This window comes from Rhododendron vialii, chromosome 3a (assembly GCF_030253575.1).
Source record: "Rhododendron vialii isolate Sample 1 chromosome 3a, ASM3025357v1".
Taxonomy (NCBI): Eukaryota; Viridiplantae; Streptophyta; class Magnoliopsida; order Ericales; family Ericaceae; genus Rhododendron; species Rhododendron vialii.
The window spans coordinates 612,656-633,206 of record NC_080559.1 but is presented as its reverse complement, the minus strand read 5'-3'; the positions used below and the strand labels follow the sequence as shown (position 1 = coordinate 633,206).

General features: G+C 37.4%; 2 protein-coding genes across 9 annotated transcripts; both read left to right on the top strand.

Annotated features, from left to right (window-relative positions):
• The first annotated feature begins 3,830 nt into the window (after positions 1-3,830).
• Positions 3,831-6,716, top strand: LOC131319515 (uncharacterized). Of its 4 annotated transcripts, none has more exons than XM_058349796.1 (5): positions 3,831-4,355; positions 4,564-4,616; positions 5,065-5,120; positions 5,345-5,809; positions 6,350-6,716. In XM_058349796.1, exons 1-5 carry the CDS (start codon positions 4,119-4,121, stop codon positions 6,559-6,561), a joined length of 1,023 nt encoding a protein of 340 aa, XP_058205779.1. In that variant the 5' UTR covers positions 3,831-4,118; the 3' UTR covers positions 6,562-6,716. The 4 variants fall into 4 exon arrangements, with proteins under 4 accessions (XP_058205779.1, XP_058205780.1, XP_058205777.1 ...); XM_058349797.1 differs by having other exon boundaries at positions 3,834-4,355; positions 5,342-5,809; positions 6,371-6,716; XM_058349794.1 differs by having other exon boundaries at positions 3,839-4,355; positions 5,342-5,809.
• A 10,509-nt stretch (positions 6,717-17,225) lies between these two features.
• Positions 17,226-20,449, top strand: LOC131319068 (uncharacterized). Of its 5 annotated transcripts, XR_009197877.1 has the most exons (4): positions 17,226-17,628; positions 17,782-19,481; positions 19,607-19,704; positions 20,062-20,449. XR_009197877.1 is itself a non-coding variant. In XM_058349174.1 (3 exons), exon 2 carries the CDS (start codon positions 18,123-18,125, stop codon positions 19,455-19,457), a length of 1,335 nt encoding a protein of 444 aa, XP_058205157.1. In that variant the 5' UTR covers positions 17,226-17,628; positions 17,782-18,122; the 3' UTR covers positions 19,458-19,481; positions 20,062-20,449. The 5 variants fall into 5 exon arrangements, 3 of the variants coding, with proteins under 3 accessions (XP_058205157.1, XP_058205158.1, XP_058205156.1); XR_009197876.1 differs by having other exon boundaries at positions 17,782-19,704; XM_058349174.1 differs by lacking the exon at positions 19,607-19,704.
• Positions 20,450-20,551: the final 102 nt, after the last annotated feature.

Genomic DNA, 20,551 nt, shown 5'->3' with positions numbered 1-20,551 from the left:
AATCTTTCACTAGGAGGGTAGGGAAGGAGAAAATAGGAGAATATGTTTGACGTCTGTACGTGTGTGAGTGAGATAGACTGGGCCTAAAGGAGGAAATAGAAGTAAAGGGGAGGAGAAATTTGGGGAAAAAACGTCAGACCCATAGGTAAAATCTGTAAGTTTTCACCCACTCATGGGTTGTCAACATGGTAAGAACGAATCTGGGCTTGCAATATAGCAGGATTCGATTTCTCCTGAAGATAAATCGTGATTTAATTGGAGGGCCATGGCGGTGGATTGTTGTGCTAGTCTCTCCCGAGGTTTGAATTGCACAGTCGTGTCCAATAGTGACTCGGCTACAGGGTTGTTCCTCGGTTTAAAAAAAAAATCTGTAAGTTTTCAAACTGTAATTTTGGGTCTAATTTGTGAAATTGTTGGGAAAATAGGTATGTCTTTATTATGATTTTGATGTAAGTGAGTGGATGCAATTGGCCCCACTACTTTCAATGGCTCCACCCATGCATGGAGAGGAGGTTTTAATGTTTGAATTCAAAACACCCTAGGTGCCACGCTAAATTTTTAATAGGCGCGGCCCCATTAGCTATTGATTATCTCAATATACATTTGTCTCTTATGTCTTAAAAACTAATCAAAAATATTAGACAATATTTCAATAAAATACTCTACTAGAGAATAAATTGAAATAATCAAAACTCGTATAAACAAAATCGGATACAGCATAAAAATGAATCGCAGTGATTATTAAGCACAAAGAAATTAAAGATAGGGGCATGACTCAATATTTTAGGTCCGTCTCCTTTTTTTTCCTAAGCGAAAGTGAGCTCAGAGGCTATATATCAATGATAGCGATCCTCTTGTGAGCATGAGTACCAAAGGATCATCCTCTCTATGGATTTGGCATGTATAGAGCACCCAAGCTAGACCAAGTAAACCAACAGACAAGGCAGTTGATAATGCAATTTATATTCGAGGGACGTCAATATATAGCTCATGTCGCTAGCACCCACAACAACCTCCTGAAGTCTAAACCATGTGGGGGTGGTCCAATGACCACTAGCTAGGTCGGCTACCACTTCAGATGTGTTTTTTTATTTATTTATAGGTAATGAAGAGTGGTTTTCGAATCAGCTTGCGCGCACCACAGGACTAATCTCTTCAGCCCCCACCAGCCTTTGCATGCTAACCCAAAGGGTTTTTTATGCATGAAATGGCCCAAGGGCTATTTGCAGTGCAAGAGAGTCGAACCTGAAATCTCGGAGTGGTAAACTCCTCCGTCCTGTCTGATCAACCAATTGCACTACCCTTGGGGTTACCACTTCAGATGTTCTGTCTCTTTTTTCATAAGTGGTCTTAATTTTGATTGTTTCAACCAAAATTCCATTGTTAGCTAACATCTTAAATGTTTGTAATTAATTCGAAGATTTCTAGCTACCGTCTTTTTCAGGAAACACGGAGGTTCAAAATTACAGATAATAGATGCATACAAAAGCTCGACAAACTTTAACTTCAACAAGGGATCATCCACGGCGTTGCAGCCTAGTCTGGCGTTCTTATGGCCAACCTCAAGGAAGGTACCTGGGTATGTTAGTCCCCCTCTCATCCACTCTTGTTTTTTCCTCAGCAAAAAAAAAAAAAAAAACTTCATTTTTTCCTGCCGTGAGGTAAAAGAGTCATGCTTATATACCAATCATCTCCCATAACCAAAAAGGGAAAAAGAAGAAGAAGAAGAAGTTATGCTCAAGTAATCATAATTGCATGCGGTTCATGTCTCACCTGTGAGCTATATATACGGTTGGCTAGAGCATTCGCATCAAACTCTTTAAATTTTGGACCAAATTACACCTTAAAAAACTATTTTATTACTTTAGCTACTCATTTTTAAAATAACTACTACATCAGGCTCTTTATATTAAAGTTATTCCATTGAAATTATTGTTTATTCTCACACTCTTCTCAATTACATATTTCTTGCCAAAGATCCTGTTTGGAGCACCACAAATGTGTAAGAAATTGATGATTTTTTGGGGCCCATTATGGATAATACAAAAATGATTCAAACCGCAAGTCATTCTTAAAATATTTTTTTATGGGTTCCTGAAAAAAATTAGCTCAATCCAATATGCATAAGGGTTGTTTCAAAATTCATAAGGTGTTTTAAAATTCATAGGGCGCTCTCTATGAATTCTGAAACAACTCTTATCGATATTGGATTGAGCTAATTTTTTTCATGAACTCATAAAAAAATATTTTAAGAATACCTTGCAGTTTGAATTATCTTTGTAGGACCCGTAATGGACTCTGCAAAAATTTAAAAAATCAAACTTTCCTTGCATGTACCAAACAGGCCCTATTTTTTGGAGTGTGCCAGCTCAAGTTAATAATATAATAATGAATAACATTTGAACAGTCCCTCGTCTTGTTCAGCGTGGAACTGTAGCGATGCTAACTTAGAGTGAAGCAAAGGCGAGGCTGATGCAGGCCTATAAATGAAGTTTTCCTCTCTTCTTTAGTTAAATGGGGCAAGTAGAGATCCTGGACGCTCTTAGGAGAAAAAAGAATAGAAATTAAAGGGAAAAAAGGAAAAGGGAAATTATTTTCTAGTATGTGTTTGGTTATGTATAAACTTTTAAAAGTATTACAAGTTTAAATTTTTACATGTTTTTATAACGTACGTTATACCTATATATATGAGAGCATAACTATCTCATATTTTTAACTCGTTAAATTTTGGCTCAAGCTTGGCTCGTTAAATTTTCATTGAGCTCGAGCTCGCTAATCTATACATTTCAAAACTTTGGCTCGATTCAGCTTGTTTTGCAACCCTACTTCCCATCATTATTAGGCTTAGAATAATATTATTTCCGCAGCTTGTTTCGATTTATCCACTCCCATGAAAAATCAAAGACAAAAATAAGAAATCTCCAATTTCGTGTCTATATATGCTTTTCCCATATACTCCATATTGTATGTACGTACGTGAAATAGCAGAAAGTCCAGAAAAAGACAGTGACGATAACAAACCTAGCTTGAATAATAATAGCAAGTAGGAATAAATTCGTTTAGGGTCACATTCAGAAACTTTCTTCAATTAAAAGAAACCAAATATCTCACAAATACAAGGCCCGCATTAATTTGAGTTGATCATAAAATTAATCTCTATTTATGATAACCTTACAATTATATTCAATCATGTACCTAAACTGTCACAAATCTTATTGTGTGTTTTTATCCTATATTAATTGCCCGTAAGTATAATTTATAATGCTCATAAGCTTAATGCTTGATCAGATTTAAGAAAATCATAAATTAAAATTAAAAAACCAATTACGAAGCTATCAATAAGCCAAGAAAATGTGACTACGCGGATCCATTACCTTTTCTTAATTACATTTTTCATCCACTTTTATATACTTTTTCAATCTTAAAAATAGTCCAATGGATTATTTTTAGTGTTCTACACCCGAAAATTAAATTGGACATTTGATTTTTTTTGTTTTGTTTTTTTAATCACCATTTGATTGGAGTACTATTCCAGGTACATCTATCCATAGATAGAGAAGTTAATGAGCAGCATCTCGGTCGTTGTTGAAAGTGGGACCCTCCTTTTTCTAAAAAGTATAAACGATTAAAAAATACAAAAAAAAAAAAACTACTCACACCCCTCCCCTCCCATTATTTTGTACTCTCTCTCTCTCTCTCTCTCTCTCTCCACCCTGTCACCTTCCGTACCTGTCCTCCTACTCCCGGATTCCGGTAACCGGTCAACCCCCCCGCTCCGCCTCACACGTGCTTCTCCTTCTCCATTTCATGACCCTCCCACGTGCAAACCCACAAATCCCATTTCTCCCCTTGCGTCCTCTGTGTGTGTGGTGCAACAGATAAAAGTTAGAGAGAGAAAGTGAGAGAGTTTACTACTATAATTAAAGCATAGTTTTTCTTGGGGTTGCAGTATCTGATGGGTTTTGCACTCTCTCTCTCTCCTCTCCTCCCCCTCCTCTCTCTCTAGAAATCTCACCTCCGAGACAATTTCTTCAAATCTAGGGATCACTACTCGAGCTTCCCTTCAAATCTCTTTCTCTCTCTCTTTCTAAATACATCTCTACTTTGAAAGATCTTCCATGAGGATCAGGAAGCGTTTTCTTCTATCATCTCTCTCTTCACTCCCTCTCTCAGATCCCCAACTCAACCGATCATCACCACTCCAGCTACTGGTGCAACAACAACCACAGCAAGAGAGCAACACTCGTTCTCAGCCGTCCGATTCTTTTCCAAATCCGCCCCCCTCCCAGCCGTCCGATGGAAACCTCCTGATCAGGAGTGCAAAGGCCAGTTGGGTTTCCTCTTCTAGACCAAAGGTGCGTATTGTTGGTGCAAAAATGGAGCATAATAATTTCAGTTTTCTTTCCTGTATGTGTTTGCACTCAAGAGCCTTACATTTTCACCGAGTCAGCCATTTTTTCCCATATCAACCGATATATGGTCGTATTATCGGTAATACCATTTGCTGATATTGCGATTTAAAACCCTCGTAAGGATATTTATATGTGTGTGTGCTTTGTGCAGGATGTGGAAGGTGAAGTTGCTGAAGAAGAGGGAGAGAAGAGTAATGATACCAAGTAAGAAATCAAAACCAAAAAAAATTGTAAAGTTAATATGTATGTTGTTTGTTTCCCTTTTTTCTTGAATTCTTGTAGTAAAAAAGGTAAAAAAAAAAAAAAAGGGAGAGAGAGAGAAACCCATAACTTGATTTTAATGATTTAACCCACAAGAAAAGAAGAAAAATGCTGTTAGTGGGATTACTGTTCTAGTTGTTGTTTTTTTATCAGAGCCAACCATATATGCCTTCCCATCCCATCCGATCTAGTATATTTTTTCTAGACTTTAATGTTAATTTTTTTCTGAATATTTTTTCATTGTTTGGTGCACGTTAGCATTTTATGCTGGTCCCCAGCTACAATACATCATGCTGTATGTGCACCACTCTATACGAGTACTCGTATATTCTTTTTTTTCTTCCTTCCTTCCTTCCTTGACTGTAAATTTGTGTATGTTGCTTATTTATAGGAAAGGAAACATCTTAGGTTCAGGTTTACTGCAAGAAACAGGCTCTTCTCATCAAGGTAAACATCGTCTCTCTCTCTCTCTCTCTCTCTCTCTCTCTCTCTCTCTCTCTCTCTCTCTCTCTCTCTCTCTCTCTCCTTCCTTGTTTGGTTGTGCACTTGTACAATAACAACCAAGAATGTATCTTCTCTCTCAAGTCTCGTCTCTCAGTACATAAAGCAACATATACTATAGTTACATGCCATCATGTTTTATTTTGTTTGTGCACTTGGGACTATAGAAGTTGGGAGGTGGTGTGAAGGAGATAAAGTACTAGTTCCACTCCCACCAAAGAAGAGAAGAGGGAGCTTTGAAACAAGAGGTGGTGATAACGAAACTGAGAAGGAGACGAAGAAGAAGAAGACGAAGGGGAAAATGAAGTCGAAAACTAACAAGAAATGCGTGCAATTATTACCAAATGGTGATGATCAAGAAATGAATGAGGGCAATACTGGACATAGCGATGATGGTGCGATCAAGAAGAGGAAGGCAAAGAGAGGGAATGTGATAATGGAGGGATCGCGGTGCAGCCGAGTTAACGGGAGGGGATGGAGGTGTTGCCAACAAACCCTTGTTGGTTATTCTCTTTGTGAGCATCATTTGGGTAAAGGAAGGCTTAGAAGCATTGCTAGTGTTCGAAATCACGCCGTGGCTACTACAACTATTGCACCAAAAGAAGACGAGTCTTCGCAATTATCAACCTTTGCAGGTATTGTTCTATGAATATCATTGCGTATATTGTATCCATTTGAGTAAGAATGAATGTTTAGAAACTATAAACAAAATTAAATTGTATGTTATGTTGTGTTCGAACTTAGAATGAATTCGGTCCGCATTTATTTTTCTTTTTACTTTCTACTAGTACAAAGTGGCCTACATGGTAGATGTTATAATGTGTAAATATCGTAGTATATATCTCATATTCATATGAGCAAGAGCAAGAGCATGCCAAATTACTTTCTAAAAAAGAAAAAAGGTGAATGGCATGGTGTGTAACACAATCAGAATGAATTTAGTTAGCATATTTCCGTTTTTTGACACTTTCTGCATAGAAAACATGTCTGATAAATTAGTGTTGTCGACTTCCTGGGGTTTACACACGTTCATTGTGGGTAGTAAAACCTTATCTCTAGGTATTTTATGTTATGTATGCCATGGAACTGATGGAAGTTATTGTGTTCACTCGTCGTTATTGTATCTAATTTTCCGTTTTTTTGCTTATGTAATTATTATTTATTGGCGGTGCAAGAAGGAAAACTCGGGCAAAAAGTGGTAGACGAAGAGGACGAGGATGAAGATAATGACGACGAGGAAGAGAAGCCATTGATGATGACAAAGAAGAGAATGAAGATTGGAATGGTGAAAGCTAGATCCATAAGCAGTTTGCTTGGCCAGACAAACAATGTTGCAGTTGTAGTAGGAAACGATAATGACAAAAAGATGAGCAGTACTGTCATGTGAAGAAGACAAAAAATAATCAGTAGTGTTATTTCATGTAGTACTTGAATGAATGTAAGCAAACTCGAGGTTTGATGTTTTGTTACGTACGCCTGGTGCAATGCAACTACTACTACATATGTGGAGATTTTGTGTGAAGAAATAGGTTATGAGTTTAAGTGTTTTTGTTGCACTGTTTTCGATTTTGGATTACTCTACGGCTCGCTTTCCTATTATAAGTCGTGGTTGAAAATTGTATGCAGTATTTCTGAAGAACAATATTCAGTGAGCGGTACTGCTTCGGTTGGTGCAGGATTTCATACTAATGTGTGGTGAAAAGGCTCCTCTCAGTGTGATAGATAATATAAAAAAGATGAGACGGCCTTATCAACTTTGCTATAATTTTTATTATAATTTGTTCTAGTACTCAAAGCTTGACTCACTTTTAAAAAGGTTGAATGAACTCACAAAACTAAATCGTAAATTATGTCACTAGATTTTGGATACCTTGTAAGTGGCTCCTTGCATATATAGGTGCACGCATCAATATGGCACGTGCTTTGTGAGGGGTATGATGTAGGTAATATGCTGTTAGTGCCACGCAGTAATGCATCGATCAGATCAATAGTACCTAGCAAAATGTGGTATCAGATTGATTTGGTCGATCTCTTTTCTTAGGAGTTAACGTTATTTTTCGATAACGGCTTGAAAAATACCTAAGAAAGGTTAATCTCAAATACCTAAGAAAGGACATGCACTACTTAATATTTGTCCTTAAATGTAGAAATATTGGTGGATGTTGGGAGCAGCCTATGTATTTGAGAATACACGACGGTGTGACCAATGTGAGGCATTCTATCAATATGATGGCTACGTATCATATCCGTCCCACTTGTCTTTTATTTTACTATAATTGAATGTTCCAAAATACTTTTTCTCGTTTTGAAAAGTCAAGCTAAAGGGTGTGTAAATTTTCACAAATTAATAAATATATGGCTCCATCGCTGAATTTTTCATTTTAACTTTTCCTTATTTATTTGGTTGTTGAATGATCTTTTATTTTATATATATATATATATATATATATATATATATATATATATATATAAAACCGGTTGCACAACACATGGGAGTTGGATTTTCAATCAAATGATCGATCGAACTACGGCTGTCCTGAGACAAGCCAGCGTGGCTTTGTTTAATTTATTCTTGAACCCAACATCAATTGAGTGTTTTATGTCGTTTTCCAATCACTTTCGCTTTTTGCCACTTTATACTATGCAATACCAGAAATCCTATTGGTACCGACGGTACCCATAGGGAAAATGCACCGACGGCCACCGGACGGCCGTCTCCGGTCACCGGACGGCCGATCCGAGCCGTCCAAAAATTTTAAAAAATAAAACCGAGTGGCCTTACGCGAGAATCAATGGCATCCGAGGTGTGTAGGGTACTTGATCCGAGTACCCCTTTTTCGTGTATATACACGTATATACAAATATACACGAAAAATGGGTGCTCAGATCAAGTACCCTACACACCTCGGATGCCATTGATTCTCGCGTAAGGCCACTCGGTTTTATTTTTTAAAATTTTTGGACGGCTCGGATCGGCCGTCCGGTGACCGGAGACGGCCGTCCGGTGGCCGTCGGTGCATTTTCCCTATGGGTACCGTCGGTACCCATAGCAGTACTCCTTTCCTGACAATACTATAACTCTATAAGGTCTTCATCCATTTCTCTCTAGAGAGGGGGAGATGAGGGAGAAACAAGTTAAGGAGCTTCGGTGCCAAGCGAGAGAGAAGATTCAGATGCCTTTGGAATCATCCGATATATGTAGACTTACAAAATAATTAATGACGGATCTAACTTGTCCGTGTTTCAAACTATTATGATTGAACACATCGGAATCGGATATGTGCGCATCAAAACTATATGTGCATGATCGATCAAGCTATGAAAATACCTAAATGCATTGCTATGATAGATAGCTAAACGTACAATTATACCTGGGTTAATTGAAACTTGAAAGAATAGATTGACTTCATCTAGCTCGAATATCCCTCCTAGGAGTAATAGAATATCTTCAGTTTTCTATGATGGCTGAAATTAATTTGGGTCAAGTTGGTGTGTGCTAATAAATTTGTACAGTAAGTTTTTGTATTTGGTGTGTAGTTGTGAATTGGAGTAGCTAGCTTTGGTTGGTGGGTGTCTTTTACAGTTTTACCACAGTGGCCTTTTTCTCGTTTCAAAGCTGCTATTGCTATTTTATCATATATGAACGATACAACTGCTTTTAAGTGCTCCGGCGCCAGAAATAATTTCAAAAAAATTCATTACAACACGATGACTTCATTTCCTAAGACTTTGATTGGCCCGACTAATGAATGAAAAATAAATTACTTTTACGAATGTGATTTTACAACACCAATTAATGGTGAAGAAAATGCTACGGAATAATATATATGGCGGGGTACAAGTATGACGAATTTCTTATGTTACGTGGGTTTGGACGCTGTTATAAGTCTATACTTTAATTTTTTTCACCGTTGCATTAAAACGTCAAAAATAACATACTAGTGAGATTTGTAACGTAATTTGAAGTATAATTTGGTCCATCCAATAAAAATTATAACCACACATGGTAGAAAAAATGTAATTAATAACTAGTTAGCTAGCTAGGATTTAAGTCACATAATTTCCGTGCACATGCATGAGTACAAACGCGGATATGAGCGTGAAAGAGTTTTTGAAATACATCTCAACCTATTAAAATTCACGAGAGAAGAACTGAAAGCATGAATGCATTACTAAAATTAAGAACGAAAGCACAAGAATGATTAATGTGAGTGAGGCCAGGATCCCGAAGAGAAGAGAAACGATTTGATGCAACCCAATAGCATGGGGGTGGGTTTATATAGATGTACTTCAGCTAAGACCTATGGGATATTTTTATTAGGGAGATGTTAGAAGCACGTTAATTTATTATATCTCAATCATATTTCTCTCACATACATGTCAGTCCGTAGCAGATCTTTAATATATATTGTGAAATTTTCACATATACATGTGAGAGAAGTGTAGTTGAAGTGTGACACATTAATGTATCCATAGCATTTCCCTTTTTATTATAAAAAATGCTAGACACATCACCTCAATCACACCTCTCTCACATGCACTTGTGAGAATTTCACAATAAATGCTTGGGGCCCACATGTATGTGAGAGGAGTGTGGTTGAAATTTGATAAATTAATGTGTCCCTAACATCTCCCATACTTGAATAGAACTCATATATATGTGAGAGATGTGTGGTTAAAGTGATGTGCCCCTAGCACATTTCTTTTATTATAACCGGGAGCGGCAACCCTCGCATCCCAACGTGTGCAACCCATGAGCTTGAATTGATTGATAGTGGTTTTATTTATTTATAGGAAAATATCTGGCGACTTGAGTTTAATTTGATGTCAATGTTATTTAAAAAAAAAATTTGATGTCAAAGTTCAGTTTTCCGGGTTAACCACAAGTTTGATTTCATCAGTCTTGATGTCAAATTTGTCAAAGTCCAGAAGAGGCATGTCAAAATTTATAGCAAAAGTTTTTCGGAAAATGTCCCCGATAGAGAAACGAATAGCTCCAATTCACATTGCGGTTTGAGTCCAAATCAAAGTAAATCTCAATTATTAACCATTAATTTTTTTTGATTTTTTTTTTGCTTTGTTTGTTTTGCGTCAAATTTGTGATTTATTGACTTGTCTTGACGAAATGAATCGGAAAAGTAAAAAATTTTAATCGAAATTCATAATTTTTTTGGATAATAACAAAAATAGGTAAGAAAGACAGTTTTTTTAAAAAAAAAAAAAAGATTATGAGTTTCGATCAAAATTTTATATTTTTTCAATTCTTCTCATCGAAACGAATCAATAAGTTACAAAAATTTAAGGCAAAATTAACAAAATATAATTTTTTTAAAATTAAATACAAAAAAAGAGTAATTCTACCTCTACACCCAAAACACACACCCATATACACACTCACACATATAAGTGTGGGGCCCACATAGTGTGTAGGTATGTATTTAAGTGTGTGTTTGAGTGTGGTCCTACAATAATTGTCGAAAGAAACAAAGTGGAGTAACAAATGGCACAAAGCTAGGCTTCTAGGTAGGTAGGTTAGCCAGATTGACCGGGTACCGGAATCGGGTAGAGGACAATAGTACGGATGGAAATGGCATGCCAGGTTGTATGTAGAAATTGAATATAGTGCTCCTAGTACTTTCACCAAGAGCATCCGCATCAGTCTCAATAAATTTTGGATCAAATTTAACTCCAAAAGCTATTTTTTTTATTTTAACAAGTCATTTTTTTAAAAGCACATTACATCAGACTCTCTATTCTAATTTTACTATATTAAACTATTCTTTCTTTTCTACTTCTACTTTTCCATTCAAATATTTTTTGCTCGTAGTCCTAGCAATTTTGCCCATTGTCCCATGTGTACAAGTAATATAATAATAAACTAATGAGTAGAGGATGAACAGTGGATAGTCAAAAGAAAAGAGGCACTGCTCCATTTCTATTTTTTCACGAGCTTGAAGAGAGCCTGATGCAGGCCCTATTTTGTGCTTTACCCTAGCTACTTTAGCCAAAACAGGAGTTTGCCTCTTCTGATGTGGATGCTCTAACAAAAATTGGAGTATCTCCGGAACGAGGGAAGTGGGTACCTGGTGACTTCTTATTCCGGTTCAGAACACCTTCTTGAAAAAAGAAATATTTATTTTATATTTTTTTAAACTCAAAAATAATATAAATAAAAATAGTTTTTCGATTTTTTTTTGCATTGTTCAAAAGATCTCAATGAGATCTATCAAACCAGATCTATATTACTAAAAAAATTATTTACGTAAACACATTCATTCCGCTTGGTTCCCAACTTTGAGAGTAACTTTTAACTCTCGGTACAGTGTTCAATAAATCTCTCTCTATTTTTTAGCTGAAAATTGCCTTCTTAAAAAATAAGTACTTATAATAGGTTCTGGAACGGGGAATTCTTTTACGTACCAGTTTTTGGAGTACCTCCAATGATTTTTGAAGGATGAATTCTACCTCCCACGAGCGGAGGAGCCATGAATAAATTGTGCATAGAGCTGCACAATCATACTTATCCGTTTCGGCAATTAATGGTTGAAATAAGTTTTTCAATTTTGACCGGTAAAAAATAGTAATTTTTACCGGTCAAAATTGATTTCAATCCGGATCATTCAAAATCCTTTTGAACGTATATGATTGAGCATCGTAAATTTTCTTTACAAAAAGCTCCGTAAAGAAGTTTTTTCCTTTTTGAAGGATCTATTCAGCTACCCACACAAGCGGGGTCGATCAAGTCGCAACAAAATCCCATAGGAAATAAATCTAAAATAATTGATTGAGCCACCTAAAACTTTCTTTTTTTTGGTCAAGCGGAAAATCACCACCTAAAACTTTCGAACTTATTAAAACCTTAGAAAACAAACCTCTAAATCCTGTGACTTTGATTACCCGACCAACCCTCTCCTTTGGGGTTGTATAAATGCATAAATTTCGTACATCTCTACAGAATATGTAAAAAGTCACACCAATTCAAGTACTAGTGGGCCTAAGTTATAAAAATCTCATATAAACAGGAACGGGAAAAAAAAAATTAGGGAGTGATGTATTGTGCATCAACCAAATAGTAATAATTTAGCTAATATCTGAAGCAAAATATCTACAAACTTGAACTTTTATCTAAACATTTATAAAATCGAATCAAAAGTACAAGTCTTCTCGCAATCTCTCTGAGACTTACATTTTCTCTCGCCTCTCTCTGCTTTTCTCTAAAAAACATGTTTAACCTAATTACACTCTAAAAAACATGTTTAACCTAATTACATACAAACTGCAGTGTAAAATTGATCGGGTCCTATGTAAAAATTACATTCCAAGTTCTTGAAATATCGTTTTCGCTGCAAAAAAATCTTTCTATTACATATCAATAAAACCCCGATCGCATCATACAGAGTATTTGTTTTTAGAGCCAATAGAGGGCCAGAATTACGTTTGACAACCTATTGCTCATATAACAAATACTTCATCCGTCTGGATTTAATAGTCACTCGTTCAATTCTAACCGGATAAAAAATGAGCTATATCTTTAAATTTGTAATGAATTTTATATCCAATATTGATTTTGTTTGATAGATTTCAATTAGTTCAATAAAACAATGTTTTCAAAATTACATAAAACATTATAAATTGCAAGATATAATTGATTGAAAAATGGTACGAACTCCCATAAAAGACTATTAAATCCAGACGGAGGGAGTATTATTTATTCAAATGAATATGGATAAACACATATTCTTTTTTGTTCGGAATATATAATTGAACTGTTCAAAGTCAAAATTTCATTTTCTACCCGATCTAACAGATTATGTAGTTGATGCTTGCTTGAATTGCATTCTGCATGGTAGACAATGTTAGCTCCGGCCTGTCCAATTTAAGAGGGAGGGTAACGTTCACTATCTTTTAAGGAGAATGAACAAAATTGTACTCTATGATAGTTGGGGAAACGAGAAGCAAGCATGGGCAAGTTTTCGCAACACCACTGGCGGTTACAAATTGCTCTCCAGGCAGGTAAAAACTCATCTTAAAACATTTAGATATGGACATGCCTCTTACTTAGCCAAATGATTGATCCATATCGGTTTATATTGAAGCTATGGTAATTCAGAATTGTGTGGAAAAAACTCCTTCGATTCTTGAACTTGATTTACTCAATCAGGTCTAAAACTTAAGAAGGCTCTTTCAATTTCCCCCACAATCAGCACGCTGGATTCTGGAATTGTGGCCAAGATATGGCTAGGTGGATTGCAGCCCATTCGTCATCATCACGGTGGAACAACCCTCTCTCCCTCCAACGGTATCTCGGCCGTGTGAAGTAGCACACCCAAAACTCTAGGCTTGGAGACCTCGGGATAGACTGTAACAATGAATGGTGGTAGTATCCAATGGCAGTGCTATGGGAAGCTTCTTGGCCTCTCCTTTGCCGAGTGAAGGTAATATGGAAAAAACTGGGGGTGTCCGGAGAGAACAATTTCAAGCATCCGAAAAGGAGACGAGAAGAATACACTAGAACGGTTCTAGTAGAACCAAATAGATACCACCATAATACTAACATCATCAACTTAAACTGCAACAGTCCTAAATTTATCAATCTCCACATCTGAAATCCTTGTTACAACACAGCTAAATAACGTCAATAGACTAATAAGTCACAATGACATACACAGCAATACCAACATTACATATAAGACCATGCACCGTTCATCCAAAAGGCCACAATTCCAACATTACAAGTTACGTCGTGCACCGCCTTCCACATTCTACTGAGGCCAAACAATGACCCGATCACAAAGTGGTTAGAAGCTGGCACTAGTCATTTCTTTGTCTTGAACTAAGAGGGACTGCCAGTTTTCGCCCACAAAAAGTTGCAAATACAAACTGATAACCTGGTCTTGACATCAAGATCTAGTAAAAGGTCTTGCACTAAATTGAACAATAGTAGGAAAAGGATAACCAAAAGCCTATTTTAAAAAATCTAATGCAAATTGTAAGTTTTGTTTTGAAGCTCCTCTGCGTTGAAAATCAATTAGAATCTGTCATGTTTGGGTTTAGCAGTAAAAATTTCATCACAGTTCTCTCTGAGCGAGATGACCAAGATATCATCAAACTTGAAAAGAGTCGATCCCCACTCATAACTTTCAGAAATTATGTTGGACATCTAGGCAGGTTAAGAGATGAGTGCGCAGTTTTACGCAAAATCATTGAGATTTCTTGTTTGTTGTGCGGCGTTCAATAAGAATTGGTATCAAAGCGAGAGTCTTGCTGGTAAAAATGACATGAATTTTATAGAAGCAGTACTCCAACTAATAGTTAACTCAATATCGAAAATTTCATTTGTTTAGGGAATCCTACAAACTGTGCTTGTTTTCATGACCCGCATACAAAAATGGCTATGGTAATGGAAACACTGAAGGTAGGGAGAATATATCAGCCTCATCACAAAAATTCTACCAACAATGAAAAGACAGCAGGTGATAACTCCAACACATACAGCTAAAATTTATTTTCCAAACTAAAATAAGAGAGAGCTCTTCTTGTGACATACTTAAGAGTCTATCTTCCACATAGCCGGTCCCAAGTGACATGCTCAGAGTCTATCTTCCACACAGCCGGTCCCAAACTCCGGTTTAGGGAGGAGTCGCGTAAAAGACCCTGTCATATCTTATAACATAGAAAACGGATTCATGTAGCTAGCTAACCCCGATTGATTGGGGCTTAAGGCTCCATTTGGTATGGTTTGGTTTAAACTAAAATAGAATAACAGTAAGCCTTGCCAAAAGTATTTACTGATACCTCCAAGACGGCACCTGCAAGGATCAAGCACTTCTTAATCAACATTGAAATGTATGAAAGTTTCTCCCTTGAAAGATATTTGGGCAAACCCAGCTCCATTGTTCTTGTTTGATTCTTCACTTGAACATCCGAACTTGTAGAATGAATCAACAAAAGGCTGTATATATATTCCCTACAACCGAGAAGGGCACTGTGTTGAAAAAATTTCGGCATAACATATAATTCCAGAGAACAATTTTATTAACAACGATACAATTACAAGATTGAATCAAGTTACAAAAATACAATAACAGTAGACAGAATATAAAGACGAGATACAAACTGAATTTCTAGAAAATCAAACCGAATCCTGTGTGATACCACAGTCTCCTTAAGAAAGATTCGCCGCCTATCGTCAGTGTTGTAGTTTTAGACCAGCAAAAAGGATGCACGATGATAGGACCCAAAAGTGGCCACACGTGACAGACCTCAAATGCAGCTGCACGTGAGGGGGATGTTAAGGAAATAGAATCCCACATTGCTTGGGAGTGGAATGAGTGATCACTTAATAACATTTGGGACCTTTTCACTCATTGCCAATTGGCTTTGAGATAGATATAAAGTTTCCACATGGTATCAGAGCGGGGCCCGTTCCACCCCACATTTTAAAAATTAACAATCCACACCCCACGATGACAGACCTGCAAAAAGGCTGCACGATGATAGGACCCAAAAGTGGCCACACGTGACAGACCTCAAACGCGGCTGCACGTGAGGGGGATGTTAAGGAAATAAAATCCCACATTGCGTCTGAGACCTCTCCACTCATTGCCAATTGGTTTTGAGATGGATATAAAGTTTCCACAGTAGGATCTTGTTTGGCGTCTTCCTCCTAGGGTTGGCTCAGCTATACCGCAAGCCGTCGGAACACCACCGTCGACTGCATTGGCGAACTCACTACTGCCTATCTCTCTCACACAAGAACGAATTTCAGAGCTGTTGAAGTTGTGAATTTGCTGGTGTAGAATGAAGAGAGGACTGCCCCTTTTATACTGCTCAGGAGCCTTTGAAAGCAGCCAGAAATTGAATACGGGAATTGAATTCTCAGTCTTGAATAGGAGAGAATCAATACACGAAACTGCCGGAATGAATTGCAGGTGCAAATGCTAGCATTAACCTCTATTCATGGGCATTATTCTGCCAAGAAAAAACTGCTGAAAAATTATCATTCATTAATTATGGAAATTTTCCAACACACTTGAACAAATATGATATAAATAAGAACGTTAAAAAATATTAGGGAGTGATGCATTGTGCATCAACCAAATAGTAGATATTTAGCTAATATATATGAAGCACAAAATCTAAAAACTTGAACTATTATTTGAATATCAAATTATGGTTCGATTATACTCTTTTGGTTTGATTTTTGAATTTGTTTAGTTTAATTATGTGTATACAAATTTTGTTGTAATGTGAAATGAGACCACCATAGTCCTATTTAGAGTTTGAATTCTTCATCTGTTAGCTTAGATATATACGTAAATCCTATGACCAAAAAAATATGTAAATCCTCTATCCTCTGTGCAAAAAAAAATCTTTCATCACATATCAATAAAATCCCGATTGCATCATACTTGGCTTTAGAGCCAATAGAGGGCCAGAGTTTGACAACCTATTGCTCTTAAAAAAAATATAATTAATTCAAATGAATATTGATAATCAATTAATCAATTATTTTTTGGGTTTTTCATGAATAAAGTACATACCAACGCTCAAGTCGTATCATTAAATAAGACCATAACGGGTCTACTTTACATTATTTGGGAATCACACGAGAGATTGTCACATCAAATTTCTCAATTCTCCAAGTCCAACTCTACTTTTTTTCCTTTCATTTATTTATTACGGAAAAACTCAATAAGCGGAGAAAACTATGGTACACAACTCAAAAAAGAAAATTAATAACAAAAAATTTCGATATTACCAAAATAATACTACGTACTAACAAACACAAAAAAATGTGTAACTATTTAGGGTATATCGTACACTCTTATTCATTAGTTCAACCTAAAAAGTGCATAAGCGATCTAATAAAAATGCGTAATTCACGAGCAAAAAATAAACGTATGATATACGGAAAACACTTATATAATAGTTACCATCATCTAAAGTTATTGTACATTTCACTTTAAGGTACCTCCCTTTCATAATTAATTCATGCGAATTTCACTTTCAGGTAGTAGTATTCGTGAACCAAATTTCGTATATTGGACGCTATCTGTTCAGTTTGCACCCTAACGGGGCGATAGTGTTCAGTTTGACCTTTACGGGGCTGTGCTGCCGGACTACCCTCTGTGAGCAGGGGCTACTCCGAAAGAACGTTTCAATGAGTTTGGCTCCTTCAACCATGGTATTGATTCACTGGGTGAACATGCTATAGCGGTTTGGTGGAGTCTCTCTTCGAAGGCGTTGCCAAACAAAGATTAGGTGCAGAGAATATCTCCCTCCATCCCGTTCTACATCTCTCTCTCTCTCTCAGATCGCTCGCTGAAACGACCGAGTCATAATCTATTGAGAAACTTCTCTCGGAGTTACTACACCTTCACCAACCGGAGCATCGCCGCCGATTATTCACACTCGCTAATCGAACCTTGGGCAAGCTCTCCCTCAGTATGATGTATGTATCTGATTCTTATCTTAGGATTGATCTCAGTTTATAAATTTGGATTACAATTTTTTGTAATTTGATAGTAGAGGTCACAATCTAATGAATTTTCCTTGTGGTTCTTTCCCCGTATTAAAAGTTAGAATTTTTCATTTGATTGACCAGATAAACTGAAGGCTTTGCTCAGCTCGAGCCTCGACTGGAAGATTTTAGGGTTTTGATTTGGTGAAGCATACGAATTTGGGGTTTTAATAGCTTGTTGAACAAAAAAGAGAGAGAAGCTTTTCGACTGGTTTATGTGAAAATTGTAGGGTTTCCATCTTGGGACTGTTTTTGACTAGATAAATTTGATCTTTTTCTCCGTTTGACCACTTAAAATTGGGATTTTGATATGGTGCAACTCTAGGAATTTGAGTTTTTATGAGTGTTTGACCTAGTAGTTTGGTTTCTGATTGGTTTAAACGGGAAAAGGCAGGGTTTTGATCTCGGGTTTGTTCAAATTGCGAATGGGGGACGAAAGGCCGAATGCAATGAATCTGGACTTGAATTTGGGTCCTTCTCCTTCTCTTGATAATGATCCGGGATTTATAACGTTGTCCAACGAGGCAGTGACCTTGGATGACTGGATCGGTGGACAGAGTGTTAATCGAGTTAGGGAATCTGATAGGTTGAGGTTTAGGGCTAGGGGATGGACATCGGTGTGGCAACCGAGACCGATCACCCCTGAAACTAGGAACATTGCCCTGGAGTTGATGATGAATTCCAGTAGTGTTGGTGGTAGTAGTTTACAAGCTGGGGAGGGCAGTGTCCCCTCTGAGGTAAAAGATAATGAAGCATCTAAAATGCGTGAAAATAACGCAAACCAAGAAGGGGATGGGTTAATAGGAAAAAGGGAAGATGAGGAAAAGGGTAGTAAAGAGGAAGAAAGCTTTTTCGATTGTAACATATGCTTGGAATTACCTAGGGATCCTATTGTGACTCCTTGTGGTCACCTGTTTTGTTGGCCATGCATATATCGTTGGCTACATGTTCACTCAGACGCCAAGGAATGTCCAGTGTGCAAGGGGGAGGTGACAATTAAGAATATGACTCCTATTTATGGCCGTGGGAACAGTAATCATGAGCTAGAGGAGGATCCAAATCTTATTTATGGGTGTGGGAGCACTATTCATGATCCGGGTGAGGATCCGGGTCTTAAGATCCCTACTAGGCCGCATGCACGGAGGATTGAGGGCTGGAGGCAAACTTTTCAGAGAAACGGATTTCCTTTTCCAATGGAGGAAATGATTAGGCGTCTCGGCAGTAGATTTGATTTGACTAGGGATTTGGTGCAAGTTTACTCACAGAATACAGACAATGCACAAAATCATTCATCCGCAAGAAGTAACTCCTTGCTTAATCGGATTCTAACTTCTAGGGGAATGCGAAGAGAACACAATACAGTGGTGGGGGGAGATGAGGTGGTTGATGCTGAGGTGCCACAAGATGGAATTCACCGGCATTCATCACTTTTACATCGAAGATCAAATACACAGCGGGCTTATACAGTTGCCGATCTTACATCTGCATTGAGTTCCACCGAAACACTTGTGTCGTCGTATTTTCAATATTACCATGTCGAAGGAAATCAAGAACAGCCTCCAGCGGTGGATGATAGGGATTCTGTGTCAAGCATTGCTGCAGTTATACGCTCTGAGAGTCAGACGGTGGACACTGCTGCAGAAATAGATTCTACAGTGTCCCTCTCCACTTCATCATCCAGAAGACGCAATGATGGTTCTAGGGTTTCAGATGTGGACAGCGGTGATTCCAGACCATATAGAAGGAGAAGATTTAATTGAGCGCTTGATAGTCCAGTCACGTATGTAAGTACAACTTCCTTATATTGCTTTTTGTGCTAGAATATACTTAAAACATTGGGATGAGAGTCAACGACTGCTGGGAGTTGTACATGGGAGTGCTTGAAACTTTTTTGACTCTGAATATGCAGTTTGAATCGTTCTAGCATGCCTTTTAATCGACTGTGGCGGTTTGCATGGCAAATCAAATGGGCAGTGAAGTATGCAGGCAAACTTGCTCATTGCTTGTGTACACATCCTTTAAACTATCCTTATTTACATTTGTACATTAGCTTTCAATTCCCGAGTTTTCCCTTGAATCTACTGCTGTTTTTATTTGTTGATGCAATTCTTCATGTATAAATCTACATCATGTATTCTATTGTTTGATGACAACTGCGTTGTCCGTAGATAATGTTGGTTCCCTAGGCTTTTGTGTCAACTTGCTGCATGTGACATGACAAGGGAAGTAGCAAGCGTAGTTATTGCAGGAGCTACTACACTGGCTTTGATCCTCTTTAGTAGCAGGCAATGTAGTAACTTGCTCTACTGATTGCAGTCATATTAAGTCGAAGTGATTTATCCCAGGTGGTTTAATGTTTTCCAGTGCATCTGCAACCTGATTCTTGGTTCTGGGCGTGTAATTAGAGGTGATCTTTCGGATCCAGAGTATCAACTCGTGATATTCGCGATACAGGATCAACTTAGGCTCTTTGGCCTTCCGATTTCCCACAGCTGGCATGTAATGGGTAGTCTCCATAGACCTCGATGTCCCTTATGCCGAAGGCTGCTTTTAGACCCATGATACACATTCTTATTTTTTATTTTTATTTTTTTTCGAGTCTTGATATGGGTTATGTAATTACTCATTTTCATCCCAAACTGATACTGATATAACTGTTTATTGAAGCTACTCTCCATTCGTGTGAGCCTGAAGGTCAGCATGATTGGTTATATTTATCTCATGGAATGATGGAAGTTGTAGATATTGTAAAGGTCCATTCTTACAACTATATTACTTGTGTTATCTTTTGGAGCTCTTTGTGATGAACCTTGAAACATCTGAGGTCCCCATTCTCCCATTGAACCTCCAGCAT